We start from the raw sequence: 16563 nt of genomic DNA, 5'->3' as shown, positions 1-16563 counted from the left end.
CACACAAAAAAATGGTCCAGACAGTTTACCATTTGAACCTTCCATTTTTCAAGTGGCACCATTCATATATTTAAATGCACAAAAGTACCTTTCCACACAAAATCTATTTAACTAAGTATCATAGTAGGTAAGGACACAATTACAAGGATGAATCCTTTTAACCCTAAGCAGGATTTGGGAGGATGTGTCCTCTGTTGGCCAGTCAAGATTCAACAGGATCAGTATCCATCTCTCTATTTCTACTACTTCACTGCTCCTTGTAAGGGTTTTTGTACATCAGCATGCATGGATGGGAAACACCATCATCCAAACCAAAATGCATTTATACAAAAATATTTTCTTCCATTTCCCACTCCCAGGAGTGTCTCATACCAGGAAGAAAACTATGTTCAGAATAAAGGGAAAAGTATTTCTAAATATTAGATGAACTAGTAAACCAAGGTAGATCCTGATGGCTGTGTGTTCAAACAGTCCTCAATGTACAAAACATGATCTTTGCTTTTGGAGTTTAAAAAATAAGTTCTTCAATGACTTTGCTCCCAGCTATGTATTAACTGGCCAATGCAAGCTAACAGCATTGTATATGACCCATAGTCTTCCCTGCTGTTCAGAACAAAATCAAACCAGGAAAGTTGGAATCACATTTGTAAACTGAACAAGCATTTGACAGTGACAATCATGTACAATTTTATTATTTTAAAAAGGTTGAAAATATTAAATGATAAAAGTGATATTTATGTGAGGATTTTTCTGTATGTCTAAAAACTTTTTTGGAACAACCAACACTTCCATTCCTTTAACTAAGGTAATTAAACAATGGTAATTAAAACCACAGACTTTGTGTCAGATGCTGGACTATGTTTATTTTCCGACTTCTCATCTGGTGTTTGTGACAGCAGTGATCACACTCCATTACAGGATGCATTGTAAACCTCTCCAGATGAAGCCTGACAGGCTGTTTGGTGACAGCCACCCTTGGAGTGATTGAGATGTCTGTATGCCCAACACTAAGCTACTTAGCCTCATAAGCCAAAGCTTTTCCAGCCCCAAAGCCCCAAATCCTTATCACTTTGTTTCACACTCTTTTTTCCTTTATTGTCTCCAACAAGTGGTGAAAACAGCAAGTTACAGCTGAGACCTTGTGTGGATTTTTGAGAGGCCATTAATCACCTTGTTCCAGATTATAACATGAAGTCTTAATCACCATTTCCAAAAGCACTGAAGCAAAGCACTAAGTTCATTCTGGATGGGTTGGATTTTTCTGACTGCAAGTAGAGTGTGTGAGCACACCTGTGGGCATGTCAGCCCTCAGTTCTCACTTCTTCCTTCCTGAGTATGACTTAAATAGGAAATTCTGCTGTCATACAAAATAGCCTTCTGTGAAGCCAGACTAATTGCATGCCCCTGTGCTATTACAAAGTGCAAGCAATCCTGTTGATTATCACAAATACAACAGGTTCAGTACATCTGGAACGGGTTATCTGACACTGCCATGGAGTAATTAGTTTATAGTTAGCAGATTCTGATGGCACTTTTTAGCATCCCTCCTCTTTAAAGCAAAATAAAACATAATTCCTGTGTATCAACTCCATATAAAGATGCAGTGGGGTTCCTGCAGTTACCTCTGTGGGATACTTAAAATTCCACTTTGTCACTCTCCAAGAGATTTTCTTCAGTTTCTTCAGCTGTTTACAAGGTCAGACTGAAATGCATTGATCAATTTTCCATTCTATAGGCAAGGAGATTGTGCAAGCCAGTCCTAGACCTGTTGGAGTAACACAGCAACAGAAGCAGTGGCAAAACATACAAAGTCTTGACAACCTCCTGTGGCAGCTGGAAATAATTGGGCTGTTAAGGGATGGCAACCCAAACCAATACCCTGGATTTGTGGAACACAATTCTCTACCTGTGACATCTTCCCAGACAAAAAGGATAAAGAATTATAACTTCTTTGGGCAAACTTAAATCACTGGAGCATTTTTAAAAATTACTGTGCCTCACCTGAAAGAATCAACTGTGAGGTTTAAAATTAACCACTCAACTTTCTTCCTTGAGTTTTGAATTTTTAGCCTACCTAAGGACTTAATAATTACTTTTATGAGACACAGTACATCTGAAGATGTTTGGAAATCTGTTACACTGATCTGCCATGCTATGTTCTGTGTGGACAAGATGTAATGCATATTTTATTTGGTCATTTTTTTCTTTTCAGAAGCTTTTCCTGTAAAACTGGATAAGAGAGATAAAACTGGGATCTAGGTCAATCTGAAATGTCTCTGATTGGTAGAAAGCTCCTTCAGATGGACTGACAAAGGAAAAAAACAGCAGAATGAGAAGGTGAAGGCCAGAGTAGAGAAGCAGGATCCTCTCTTTTTCCAAAGAGCTTTTTCCTTTGCCCTGTATTTTTGTTTTTCCTGAAGACTCTGGTATCCTGTAAGCATTTCAGCTTAGGATGGAATTATTAAGAAACAATTTCCTAGACTGGATAAGAATTATACAAATGACTGAAGTTAAACCATTAAGCCACAGTATTACAGTTTTTATGTTATCTTACAGAGAGACAGCAACAGTGAGTTGTGGGATATATATCCTGCTCTGGAGACTGGGGAAAAAACCCAGCGAAACTGCAGAAAAAGGTAAGAATTCTCCTTCAACTCGTGCCTGGTAGGTTCAGTGTCAGGTTTCCTGTGCATAGAAAAATAAAATTAAATACCCCACATACAAAGGATTGCTACAAGTACATGTTAACAACTAAAGATGACATTCTTCTCCTAAGATCACAAAATCCTTTCAGGTTCTGTAGGAAAGTCAAAGAAATTTGGTTAATTCTTCCCTTTCTCTGACTCTTATATTCCTTACGAATTTCTTAACTGATGTTAACTTTTTTTCCTCCTCTTCGTATTTCTCCTGTTTAAAATACGGGCAACCAGTGTTGCCCTTTTGAAGTGAAGAGCTGTCCCCGGTGTATTTTGAGCACTTGCTGCCTGTGTCCAGCTCCACCGGGCGGTGAAGCTCCCCCTTGGCACATCCCTTTGCCCTTTCGGTGTTAATTATCCCCAGTGCCCCTGTCCCGCCTCAGGCTCCCCGGTGCAGGCGGTGCCCGCCGCTCCCTCCCGCCCGTGCCTTCACCCTGCGCTCCGTCTCGCTTTATTCCCGCCTTCAAAGGTGCGGCACACCTGTCTGAGGCGGCTCCCAGCGCCTCCCTGCTCCACCTGCGCTCCGAGCCGCGGGCTGTCGGTCCCTCCCCTCGCACGGTCCGGGGTTCGGGCTGAGCTCCGTGTCCCGGGCCCGCCGTGCCCGCGGTGCGAGCCCGAGGCCGAGGCCGAGCCCGAGCCCGAGCCCAGCTCCCGCTCCCGGCCCCGTTCGAACGGCCGCCGCCAGCCCGCGCCTGCGCACTGCCCGCCCCGCCGGAGCCCAGGGCGAGGCGAGGCTGCTCGGAGAGACCAGGGAACTACGCGCCCCGTCATGCCCCGCGCGGCAGGATCCCCACGGCTGGAGCGAGCGGGCCGCTCGCAGGGCACGCCGGGAGCTGTAGTCCTCCGGCGCGGGGTATTGTCTCTCCCCTTTCTCTGTCCGGGAACCCGACCGCCACCCCGCCGGGCGAGCGCGGTGACTGACAGCGCCGGGCAGCCAGTCGCCGCAGCGCCGTGCGGCCGAGCCCGGCGCCGTCTCCCCGGTGACCGGGACAGCCGCTGCCTCGGCGGAGTAGCCGGAGTCCCGGGGGACAGAGGTGAGTGGGTCCGAGCGGGGCAGCGCCCGCCGCAGCCCGCCCGTCTCTCCCATCCCCCTCGCCGCCGAGCGCCCGGCCCGGGACCCCGCTGGGATGCAGCGGGAGGAGCGGGGACGGCAGATGGACGGCGGGAGGGGGGACGAGGGGGGAGGGGAGGGGAGCGCGGCGGCGGGGGCCGAGGGGAGGCAGGGGGCAGCCGGGAGCCCCGGCCGCCCCTGTGGCGCCCCTCGGGCTGAGGCGCTGCCCGCGACCCCCGGCGCGTAGCGCGGAGGGGGCGGCGGGTCCGCCCGCGGCGGGGGGGCCGCTGGCGCTCCGTGCCCTCCCGTCTTTTACCGCTGGATTTTTCAAATCGTCCCTGCGGGCTCAGGTGCCGCTTCTCCCCTCCCCGCAGCTCCACCCCCCGGGAAGCGGCTGCCCCGGGAGCCGGGCAGTTAATGGGTGATCCCGCGGGGCGTTGCTCCGGCCACGGACCCGCCGCTCGCTCCGCTGCCCCCCGGGGTCGCCCCCGGTGCCCGCGGGACGGCTCCGCACCGGCCGAGGGCAGCCCCGGGAGCCTCCCCGGGAGAGGGGCAGCGGCGGCGGGCTGTGCGAGCGGGTGTGCAGGGCTACAGCGAGCCCGCCGGGTCCCCCCGCTGCCCCGCAGATCCCCCGAGCCCTCTCGGCTGTCCCCGAGCCCGTCCCGCCTGGGTGTCGCTGCTGCCGCCCCTAGTGCCGCCCCTCTGCGCGGCGTCCCAGCAGTTCTGGAACGAATTTGCAAGAAAAGCAGCGGGGAAAAATGCCTTACTGCGAATGAAACCTTTCCACCTTCTTAAATACAGCAGATAAATTAATCTGAATTGTAGGTGCATGACTGTCTGTACAATAGCTTTAGGAAACGGTGTCCTTACTCACATGAGTCTTGTCAAGCAAAACAGCAACTGTCCTGTTTGTATTCCTTACACTTCGTAAACTGTCTGCAGTGGGAGAAGAGGTTTTATTAACAACTACTTTTTAGCCTGCTGTTACTAACTACAGTCAGTATTTTTTGAATGATCACACTAGGTACACCTAGAGGAAACATAATGGTCTGCCTTGCCAATTGTGAAATGCTGATGAGATTTTTTTTTTATTAAAACATTGTCCTGCCCAAGTTCTCAAACAACTGGTAGCTGTCTTCTACAGGTTGTGCTGTTACATTTCTTGTGTAACTTGTCTATAAACATGTACCACATTTGAATAGTTAGTGGAATTCAAATGTGACAGCTTCATTTGAGCTTTGTAGGAACTTGGCATCAGTTCTGCCTCAACAACTGGCACCCATGCTGAAGAGTCTTTTGCATTACTGCAAGACCTGTGTGAGGGATGAGGGAACAGTCTCTCTCCTCTGTGCACTTCCACTTTGCATACTTTATTCTCTTACAGTCCCACTATGGAAAACAAAGCCAGACAGAATGAAGCCAGACAGTGTCTCTGCACATTAACATGGATCCTGCAGAGCTGAGTACCAGCTCGTTTCCAGAGGCTTTTTGGGAGGTAGTGGTGATCTTGTACTCCTGATCTTCAGGGGCTCCCCCCTGCTGCCCTCTGTAACTGCTCAGTTACAGTTTAACACGGGCTGCAGCAGGAGTGTGCCTCCTGTTTCTGTTCTCTTTGTTGCTATGAGATAACAAGAGCAGAAGCAGGAAACAAACCACCTCTCTCCCGTGGAAGTAAGCAAATACATGTTATTTTCTTTGGAGCAGAGGGTTTGAAAATGACATGAAAAGCTAGCATAGATATATAACAGCATTCCATACAGAAATACAGTGTGGGATACAGTACAGTTCAACTGTAACTGGTATTTTTGGTGTTTATACCCCACAAAGAATTGATTCAAATGGTTGACCAGAATGTAGGCTGGGAGAAGTCTTGAGTGTTTTGTTTTGCAGTTCTGTGTCAAAGCTGATGTGTATGGACAAATTATGTTATTTCACATACTTGAACAACTCGTAATGTTTACATATTAGTGTTTTGCCTGAAATGTTCTGTGAAATATTTTGTAGTTATAAAGCTACAAAGCTTTATCTCACTGCAAGTGAATTGGTGTTTTTGTTTCACTGGATTTGCTGCATGTTTTATAATTTATTACAGGAAAAGAATATTCAGACATGGTTTCTTTGGAATTGTGGAAGTTTGTGCCACTTTTGTGCCATATCTCTTCAGCTCCAGGTTTTAAGTCTGCAAAGAAATTAGGGGAAAAGTTAGCAATTAGATAACTTGATAATTTAGTTTTGAACTAGTCTGTTGACAGTTTGTCAATCAACTAATCTCTGCTTAGGGAAAACATTATTTTCATAATTTTTCTGTTTACCTGTCATGCCATTATTGCAGTAAAACATACTTGGATGCTGAGGGTTCTTGCAGAAGAGATATATTTGTCCTTTGTCTTGAAATTTCCTAGATAAATTTAATGAGATGTTATTTGTCCTAGGTGTAATTAGCACAAAAATTGCACAGTAATATTCTGGTACTGAGGGAGGGAAGAGGTGATCTAGTGAAGTAATACAGTTTTTCTGTGGTTGGTATGTTTTGTTTTGGGTTTTTTAGTGTATAGACACCTTAATGGCAAAAACCTTTAATGTTGAAATAGTTCCTAACTTTACACCTACAAAATTTCACAAATATATTAATAGCTGAAAGTCTTCATACCTCTGGAACATCATTATTAGAGGAAAGTAACGTTAGCAGTTGGCTGTTTTGTTTTTATAGTTGTCAGGTTTTTGAATGACATTTTGTTATCAGTGGTTATCATCTGCAATAAATGCTTGATGTGTAAGGGTCATAGGTTAGGAAGGAAAATGGGTAAATTGACTTCTGAACAGAGTTAAAAGGAAAGCCTCTCTTAGCAAATGTTGAGTTGTGATGTAAGACAGCGTTGGGGTTTGCCTCTTCCCAAGAGCAGCCTAACTGCATTTTCATTGTGTTTTTTTTATAGTGGCATTCAGGATATTTTTTTATAGATTAGAGAGCTGTATAGATTAGCTGTAAAAAACCTGTTTTTCTTATCAGCCACTTCAACATTACAATATCAAATCTCAAGTTTTTTAGTAACAACTGTTTTTTATTATATTTTTAAAAGGAGATTATTTATAATCTCATACTCTTTTAATTGTTTCCTTTTCTCTTGCAAGCTAGTAGCACAGTTTTAGGTGCCAGATACTATTGGGCTTTATGGTAAACAGGTTAACAGCACAGATTCAGAGGGTACCCAGGGGTCACATTAGGCTATTCTCCAGACAGCTGAAAACAGAAATATTCACAATAAGGCAAATTAGAACATGTATGTATTCATGCTTCTAGATGGAAGGTTTTTATTTACTGTTGGGCATTTGTTTTTTTTTTTTTTTTTGAGAACTATATCTTGAAATATTTAATGATTATTCTCAAAAAGTACTAGACCTAATTAGAGATAGTTGAATGCACAGTGACCTTTGATTCCCAAGTTTAGCCCCATCAGGAAAGGGTCAAACAACATTTAAGGTATGAGATAGGATGCCAGCTGATGGGGCTTTCTTACAGCAGTGTAAGAGTTAAGTTTGGTTAAATGTTTGCAAAGCACTTCTTATGTTATGTTTGCCATTTAAAGGTTAAGGTTAAGCCAAGGTGTTTTTTTTTGTCTCAAATTATAGGAAAAGTATTGTTAATGAAGCTGGGTAATTGCTATATTAAAACAATTTGCAAAAATCATTCTGCAGTGAATACTCACAACTGCACCATGGAGACATAAAAACCTGATGTTCCTTTGTTAAAGAAATCCCCAAAAAACTAAATGCCAAAAAGTAAGGCCAACTGGATGTCTTCTGATATCTTGAAATCTGTCCTGTTTTGGGTTTGGAAGGGTCCTGTGGGAATTACATCCTTCAGTTGAGTATCTAGCAGAATATTTGAGGAAACAGCAGTGGTTTCTTAAATTTGGTACTCAAGGAGCTCATATGTAGATAAGTAATTAAGACTATAATTCTAAATTGTATTTTAGTTTTGGTTTGGTTTTTAATTGGTAAAACTTCTGAAGTAATTGTCTTGTTTGTTCTAACCCAGGCAGAAATACTGTGAAAGTAGTGTGCTGTGGATTTAATTACATTCTGAATGTGGGTTTTTTATTTTTTCTGTAGCTGAGAGCAATGTCAGTAGGATTTCCTGGTCATTTTTGTCCATGCAAGTAGTGAGTGGGACCCCACTGATTTAGCACTTTAGATATGATAAAGAAATGTGTTGCCTCTGTGTGTATGTATATTTCTATCTTTCTGTGAATGTATTTATCTAAAATGTTGCCTGCATTTTGCCCACATATGCAAGATTCTTGTTTTCAAGTACCTTATACAGTTTAAATATATTACAATGTGACTGAGTTAAGGATAAGCCTGTGGACCAACTCAGAGTAATTAGTGTCAGATTAGTTCTCACTTGCTCAGATGGAGTTTACTGCAATTTTATGTAGCTGTAGTCCCATGGGTGGTTCTCCTGTCAGTCATGCTCCAGACCCTGGAAGTGAGGGTTCATATGGTGCAACAAGGGGATAGTTTCAAAAGTTGAACAAGTTGTCATTTCTTTTATTTGTATTAGTAATTTTCATGCATTTTAACCTGCTTAGTGGGGGAAACCTCTCTAAAACAATGCAATTTGCCCAAGTATATTTAGAGCAAGACATCCAGACTTCAGTGCTGACACCAAAATGTAGTGAAATATTCTGCTTCTTGCTGTTCATACAAAGCTGTTCTATGTTAATTGCAAAGTCATGTCTAGATTAATACTGGCAGCATGTGTCTTTTTCACTCCTTTTTTTTTTTTTTTTGAATATTTAAGCTAAACTAAAACAGATGGATGTTTGAATGATGGTCTGAAATGCATTTTTACAGTCTTTGCTATCTGACAAATTGTTTTGAGTAGATTAATTGATGGGTGTAACAGTAAATCTGATCTTGGATCCCTTTGGTCTGATACATGACTGAATGCCCACTTGTCATTGCATATGTAAGTGAAATGTATGTAAGGAAGTTGAAGTCAGAGACTTGTGTTAAGCTGCCTTTAAGTCAGTGGAGAGGTACAGGCAACTCTAGGGGTAATTAATCTCTTTTACATGATACATGTGGTCCCTGTTTCTGTACATGGAGTGTAAAGGGGGTGAGGTATAGCTGAGTAGATGAGCATGAGCTCTCATTTTTGTTTTGCTGGGAAAGGATGTATGAGATTAAATAAGGATTTTGTAAAATGCAGTGGTAGTATAATGGTGCAGTAAGCCAAGGAAATGGTGCAGTAAGTGAAGGAAATTAAATAATAAGCAATGGGAGGGAGTTGGGGAAGACATAACATGCTTAGTATAAAAAACACTGACTGTACATCGAAAGACTTGGATCCTGTTCTTTGCCATTCTGTCATGTTGTCATCTTGGACAGTGACTTTATTTGCATTTGCAACTCCTTTCTTATCACTAAAATTAACACTGTGGTACCTGCTCTTTTCAGATTGTTTAGGGTGTTTCGTTAATTCTCTGGCAATAGTTTTTGGAAGAGTTCACTAGCAATTTTTTCTCAACAGTAAAGGCAATATGGGTGCTAAAAAACTGAAATATGATGAGAACTAAAATGTCCTTTCTTTCTTTCTTTCTTTAGATTTTCATCAGATGGAGTGATACTCTTGAAACATGACAAAAAATTGGACTAAATAAAAGTTTTCCTATTTTAGGAAAAAGAAATCCAAAATGTACAGACCAGGAGAGACGGTCAAACGTCGGCTCAACATGCACGCTCCTCCGCGGATAAGAAGCGTGGAAGTTGCTCGAGGAAGAGCAGGTTATGGCTTTACCCTTTCTGGACAAGCTCCTTGTGTTCTTAGCTGTGTGATGAAAGGAAGCCCTGCAGATTATGTTGGACTTAAAGCAGGAGATCAGATATTTGCGGTTAATGAAATCAATGTGAAAAAAGCCTCGCATGAAGATGTAGTGAAACTTATAGGGAAATGTTCTGGAGTCCTGCACATGGTCATTGCTGAAGGGATGAGTCACATGGATTCATGTTCAAGTGATGAAGAAGTTGGTTTTTATGATGGGAAGGGGTGGCTAAAACCCAAACCTGACTCTAAAGCTCTGGGTATAAACAGAGCAGAGAAAGTTGTTGAAGAAATGCAGTCTGGTGGCATTTTCAATATGATCTTTGAGAATCCTGCTCTTTGTGCTGGTAACTCAGACAATTCTGCACCAAAACAAAGATCATTTTCAGTTTCTGCTGCTATGAAATTTGAAACTGGCAATGAAAGTGCAAGCAATCCAAACCTACTGTCAAAGGAAGAAATAGCCAAAGTTCTGAATGATGATTCAGTTTTTAGAATTGGACTGGAGAGTTCAGAAGACTTTGGGTTAGATGCAAGCATTTTGAATGTTGCCATGATTGTAGGTTATTTAGGCTCCATCGAACTTCCTTCAACAACTGCAAATTTGGAAACAGAGAGTTTGCAGGCCATTCGTGGGTGCATGAGACGTCTGCGGGCAGAGCAGAAAATCCATTCCCTGGTGATGATGAAGATAATGCATGACTGTATTCAGCTCTGCAGTGACAAATCAGGTGTTGTGGCGGAATATCCTGCAGAGAAACTGGCATTCAGTGCTGTTTGCCCGGATGATAGAAGGTTCTTTGGACTAGTTACAATGCAGACAAATGATGATGCAAGCTTGGCTCAGGAAGATGAAGGGGTCCTGAGGACATCTTGCCATGTTTTTATGGTGGATCCTGAATTATTTCATCATAAAATTCACCAGGGTATAGCAAGACGTTTTGGACTGGAATGTACAGCGGATCCAGATACCAATGGCTGTCTGGAGTTTCCAACATCATCTCTCCCTGTCCTGCAGTTTATTTCTGTCCTGTATAGGGATATGGGGGAGCTGATTGAGGGAATGCGAGCGAGGGCTTTCCTCGATGGCGATGCAGATGCTCATCAGAATAATAGTACCAGCAGTAACAGTGACAGTGGAATTGGAAATTTCAACCAAGAAGAAAAGAATAATAGAGTTCTGGTGGTTGATTTAGGAACCAATCCAAGTAAACACATTCCTAGCAGCATATGGGAGAATCCAGTAGGAAGGGGACAAAATCAGCCTGCTTCCCATTGGAACGGCTTCTGTCATGAGCAGGAGGGAAACATCCCTTTAGAAGTAATTCAGAACGATAAGTCCCAAAATGTAAGCAAACACTTGAGCCCTTCTGCTCGTATTGAAGTTCCATTGGTTTCCTCCCGAAATTCAGTACCCCCATCCAAGAAAAACGCTGCAGGCCTGGGCAATCAGAGGTGGCTGCCTGTGCACGTTTTACAGGAGTGGCAGCATGGCAATGCCAGCGACCAGGAGTCGTACACGGACTCCACAGATGGCTGGTCCAGTGTGAACTGTGGGACCCTTCCCCCCCCAATGAGTAAGATTCCAGCTGACAGATACAGAGTCGATGGCAGCTTTGGTCAGCCACAGCTAAAATCTCACAAAAGTGAATGGTCCAAGAAGATGTTCTGCATTCAGAACAAATTTGGCCCTCCGCACAGTATCAGGAAATCTAAAGAAGATAAAAAGGTAAGAATATGCTGGTGTTGGTTCTTAACAGCATCAAAAATCCCCACACCCAAACCCATCTGCCTATGGTACTTTTACACAGTAATATTTGCATATTAAAATTGAAAGGTGTATTATATAATTTACAAAATTTCAGATGCAGAAAATAATACATTCTGCTCTCGTCTGCAGAGGCGTTTCATATTCCTCTTTAATTGAGTGCAGCTCTGGAATTGTACTTCTGCTGGAAGTGTTGTCTGTTAGGGCTTTCTCACTTTTCTTCTTGTCTCTTCATTGTTTCCAAATGTTTCAGTGGCACTGAAATGAAAAGGAGGCATGACATTTTACTGACTTCAATTTCTTCTGACCTTCAGCTGCAAAAGAATGGAAGGAGTCTGCATCTTTAGTCTGGTTCCTTTTTATGTCAGAAACTGGCTTGCAAATGTTGTTATTTTAGTGCCATCTACTTTTATAGAGATGTAGTCTAATCATTAGTCAAAAACCTGGATTATACACTTTTAAGTGAATCAGACTGTTTTACTACAAACTTCACTCCAGCAAACCTCTCAATACAAGTAGCATTAAAAACTGACGTAAAAACCTGGTAGTGGTAGGTCACAAATCTAACATTCTGCCAGCAAGCCTGTAATTCAAATTTTATTCCAAATTAACATTTCTTCTTGTTTTGTCTACTATTAGACAAAACAAGGATACTTGAAAAACAAAACAAGGTGTGAGAAGAGTATTCAGGATGATAACATACCCTTTGTGACACACATATTTTGCTGTTGAGGGAGCTAATCTCAGGGGAGTCTGTTGTTGATAACTGGAATTCTGGTAAAGTGGAGGCCATTGTTCTCATACTGAAAGGATCAGTAGCAGTTTTGTATCTGAAATGTTTGCTGACTCCAGGGAAAGACAGAATCTTATACTCCAAATTAGCCTTCAGGAAGCTTTGTCATTCCATGCTGATATTAGTGTTCACCTTAACAATACACCAGTATATAACTATTATATCTACTAGTTTATTTCTATTTATTTTCAGCACAAAAAGCATAAAAAAGACTGTATGTGAAAGTTTTGTGTATTGCTTGTAATACGGTTTCAGATGTCCATTATGCTATCCATATCTGTTTTGAAAAAAAAATGTGTTTTTTTCTCACCTGATTAAAAATATACAACTGCTGATCAAGTGGATGACAGTAGAGGTTCATTAGTTGTTTCATACTGTTAGAAACAAAACCTTTCTGGGGATTAGTTTGCAGAACTTCAGAGCATTTTGGGTTTGGTATGGGAAGAGAAAATATTTTTTATTGCTTTTCCTGCACTGAAAAGCAAGCAACTTTTGTTTACATTCTATTGTATCCTTTTTGTGCTGAAAATAAAAAGAAATAAACTAGGATGTATAATAGTTATACACTAGTGTATTGTTAAGGGAAATGCTGCTACAGGCAGCAATGTTTTCCAGAGCCACAATCAAATTAAATTTCAAGTGTTCTTAAATACAAGGTGATTCACGCTTTCAAAAGCCAAACAGAAACACTAAATTTGTAAACATTGCCCACCCAAACCACTTAAGACTCAATTCTATCTGCTGCCCTGAAGTCTTTGCTGATGGACCAAGGAAAAGGCCTCTTTATGTGCAGCACCTGGTGCAGTTGCATAGTGAATGTTGGTCCCAAGTGCTGCATTAGATGCTGCTGAAATTCCTTTGGGGTCTCTGTAATAAGTTTGTGTCTGCAGTGCTGTCCATGAGAGTAATATGGGTTAGATATTTTTCAGAAACACTTACTTCATGGAAGTCAAGATTATACCAATTAAAATCTCATAGAAAATTTTACACTTTGAGATGAAAGATGCTCTACATGTGGCTAAAGAGTAATAATATTTCACCTACTGTATCATTCAGATCATCATAAACCAACACTAAGTATGTCAATCTTCCCTTTTAAGTCTAACTGATAATAAAATAGGCATTCTGTTCTTTGATTAATGACAAATTTGTTTGCAAGACACATTTAAAATGTTCCTACAGGACTTTAGCATTTAATCTCTTTGTTAAAGCTAAAGACCCTCTTTTGCATTTTAATTTCATTTTTCAGTATTATTGAAGGCTGTTGAAACTGATGAGAAAAGCTCATAAAGATTATTTGGAGTAATTCACAGAGATGAAGTTGTACAGTGTTCTCATCTTAAATCTTTCATGTAAATAATCAGAGGATGTCATTATGATCATACTTCTGTACTTCAGGTGCTGCAGAAATAGGGAAAATCTGTATTTGCAGCTTAGAGCCCTAGTTCATTTTCATAAGAGAGAAATTCAGACTTTCTTATTATTTTGTGTGAAGGGACGAGGTGAAACTGCCCATTCCAAACTATTATTCAGGTGGGTTAGCTCTTGTGTTCTAGAAAATTACATGTTCTCAGCTTCCTGTGACCTTTTTAAGTGGTAAGGACTTATTTTATACAGCTTGCTCAGACTCATTCCAGTCCCAGAATAAAGTGTATAAAGTGTCCACATAGGATTACATTCATATTTTTATAACCTGGTGGCTGAGTCTAAGTCTTCATTTGGCAGAAGAGCAATTAAATTGCTTTTGTCTTTTACATCAATACTGAAGGTAAAACACCCTTTGAGTGGGAATGTAGAAGGCACTAGAGGGAGAAAAGGTTACCAAGGTAGAGATTCTTGTGATGGACTCTGTGCTTCCATATGAAACACTGTCTTCCTTGGAATTTTCATCACACATGAGTTCCTGGATGCAATTCTGCTCTAGCAGAGCTGCTGTGCAGATAAACAGTGATGATCACAGCATGTAATTCTGAAAAATATATTGTACTGTACAATGCTAGTGGGGCGTAAGATGGGCATAAACTGCTTCCAGATTTTATGGCTTCACTTACAAAACATTTGTGAATTGTACAGCATGCAAGAGCAGATGTGAGAAAGTGTAAGTGAACATATCTATTTAAAATTGCACTTTCAGGACTGAGCCTGGGAAGTGCTTCTTGTGAGTAGGAATAGATATGGCATTTCAGACCTCAGGTTACAAGCAAGTAAACACATTCTTTGAACTTTGTTTTCTCTTTAGTGATGATGTTTTCAGAACACAGACCAGAATTGTGATTAATTTTGTGATAATTGGCAAACCCACTTTTAAAATACTAATTTTCTGTATGCTGCTATAAGGCATTCTAAAATTCAATAAAAGTATGAATCATAGAAAATAATCAAAAATGCCTAATTTTGTTGTTAGTGGATACCATGAGGTTTCTTGTTTTCTTTAAAATGTTGTAATTATGAATTATCCCCAAATTACTGAACACATGCTTTCACAATTGCTGTATATTTCATTCTTTTCTAAAACCTTTTAAAAAGGCAAGAGGAGAACTAAATTAGGGAGATTTTGATTCTAGTCCACCTCTTTTGACTGAGACTTACCAGAAGATATCTCTGGCCCTGTGCACCTCTCATATTGTTCCCTGTACTGAACTTCACATTTCTGGTGTTTCTTGAAAGTGTCACGTGAACAGATTTCTATTGAAGAAATGAGACAAGGAGAATTTCTATTGAAGAAATGAATCAATAATCAATTAGAATCAATATTCTAATGAGAATTTTTTTGTGGCATCCATGTCTTCTGTAGGTCTTAGATGAAAACAAGCAGGGAGAGGCCTGATGATGTTGCTGAAAAGGCAAATCATGGAAGGCAAGGTGCATTTCAATCTAAGAACAGCTAAGGAAGGTTTCTGGTGACAAGGAGCTTCTAAATTGCTCTAAGATGCTGGGTAGGGGTTGGGTATGCTATGATGTGGTCTGTATGCTGAGGGTGGGAATGGACAAGAGAGGAGACCAACATGAGCAGCCTGGTTGTAGTTTCAGTGGGAATGGAATAATTCCTGCTTTTTTGTTTGCAATTCCAGCTGCACTGTCCTGCCTTTGCTGTTGCATTGCTCTTTGCACCTTGTTTAGCATCCCACTAAGTTCCAGTCTCTTAGCTACTCGCTCCTGTGCATGGTTTTTGGGTGACACAAATGAAAAGCACCATAAGCAATCTGAAAACATCAGGGGATGTTAGAATTGGCAGGGGACTTGAGAAATTGCTGAGCAGGGAAGCATTCCTTTCCCTCTAGACTAAATTAATATAAATACGTTTGATTTTGTTCACTCTCTGTTTTCAGGCTAGTGCCTGGCGAAAAATATGTCTACCCATTACTGTTTTAAATTAAGTTTTACTGGGAAAATACTCCCTTTTCCCCTGGAAAGCTTCATAACAGTCAGTTTAGTCTTTGAGTTCTCTCTCCATTAGGACAGAATCCTAGGCATTGACCTCTCACCATTCTCTTTTTAAAAAAAGAAAGTTTGTTTTAATAGTGTGGCAGTGAGTACAACATTGAGGATCAAAAGAGGTTTTACAACCTGAGCCTGATAACTAGCATTTGGGTCCTAGGTTTATTCCAAGTCAATATGACAAATCTATTGAAATGTAATTTAAAAGCTTTTTAAAATTTTGGGTATTGGCTTTTAGAAATGCTTTACTGTTTCACACTTGTACTTCTGTCTTGATCACATTATTGTTTGTGCTGATGAAAAGTGTGAATTGGTAGTTGGATCCTATTTGTAGGTCTTAGAAGACGAAATAGAAAATCTTATTTCATGAGACTCACTGGACAATAGTATTGCAAATGTGTATTTTTTTTAACAATAAAATATATCAATGCTTGCTAACCTTCATAATTTCAGCTCCTGAAGATTTTGTAAAAATGTAGAAGAGAGAAAATAGGCATGCTGTACTATGGGGTTCACTAAGGCATCTTTCCCTGCTAATCTAGTTCCTGGGCAATTATTTTTATTCCTCTGTTTTGTTCAGAAGTTTAACTGTAACTACTTTAGAGTTGTCTTTGTTTCCAAAGCAAGTGTTACTGAAAAAGATATGCTGTCCAAGTTAAAAATGAGTTTTTTTTCTTTTGGTGGTGAAAATCTGTAATTTGCTTCAGATCCAAGAATTGCAGTTTTTTACTGTTGGTAACTTGATGGTGAACTAACTGCAAAGCAGATATTTTAGATGCAGAGACAATGTTGGCAAAGCTTTGTGGTTCCCATATTTGGTTTTTTGTTGTATAATTACATGTTTTTTTTCTCTTTCCTTTAGAATTCTGTTTGCTCACTAGCTTAAATTGTTCCACCACAGCTGTTTTTAAAGCAGAATTAATGGCAGCTGGATTGCTATTCTTATGCAGTACAATTTAATGTTAACTTTTGGATTTATAGGCTTTGATC

The 16563-nt window shown here is 41.0% G+C and overlaps 1 protein-coding gene across 3 annotated transcripts in view; it reads left to right on the top strand.

Moving 5' to 3' along the window:
* Window positions 1-3581: 3581 nt before the first annotated feature.
* Window positions 3582-16563, top strand: part of RGS12 (regulator of G protein signaling 12) — an 85283-nt gene continuing 72301 nt past the window's right edge. For all 3 annotated transcript variants that reach the window (XM_059845262.1, XM_059845261.1, XM_059845263.1), the window contains exons 1-2: window positions 3582-3730; window positions 9358-11303. In XM_059845262.1, coding sequence (XP_059701245.1) covers window positions 9447-11303 — 1857 coding nt within the window. In that variant the 5' untranslated portion in view covers window positions 3582-3730; window positions 9358-9446. The remainder of the gene's footprint in view (window positions 3731-9357; window positions 11304-16563) is intronic.

Source organism: Haemorhous mexicanus, chromosome 4, assembly GCF_027477595.1.
Source record: "Haemorhous mexicanus isolate bHaeMex1 chromosome 4, bHaeMex1.pri, whole genome shotgun sequence".
In the NCBI taxonomy this organism is placed as follows: Eukaryota; Metazoa; Chordata; class Aves; order Passeriformes; family Fringillidae; genus Haemorhous; species Haemorhous mexicanus.
The sequence above is the reverse complement of the archived record's forward strand: the minus strand, read 5'-3'. Positions and strand labels throughout refer to the sequence as shown.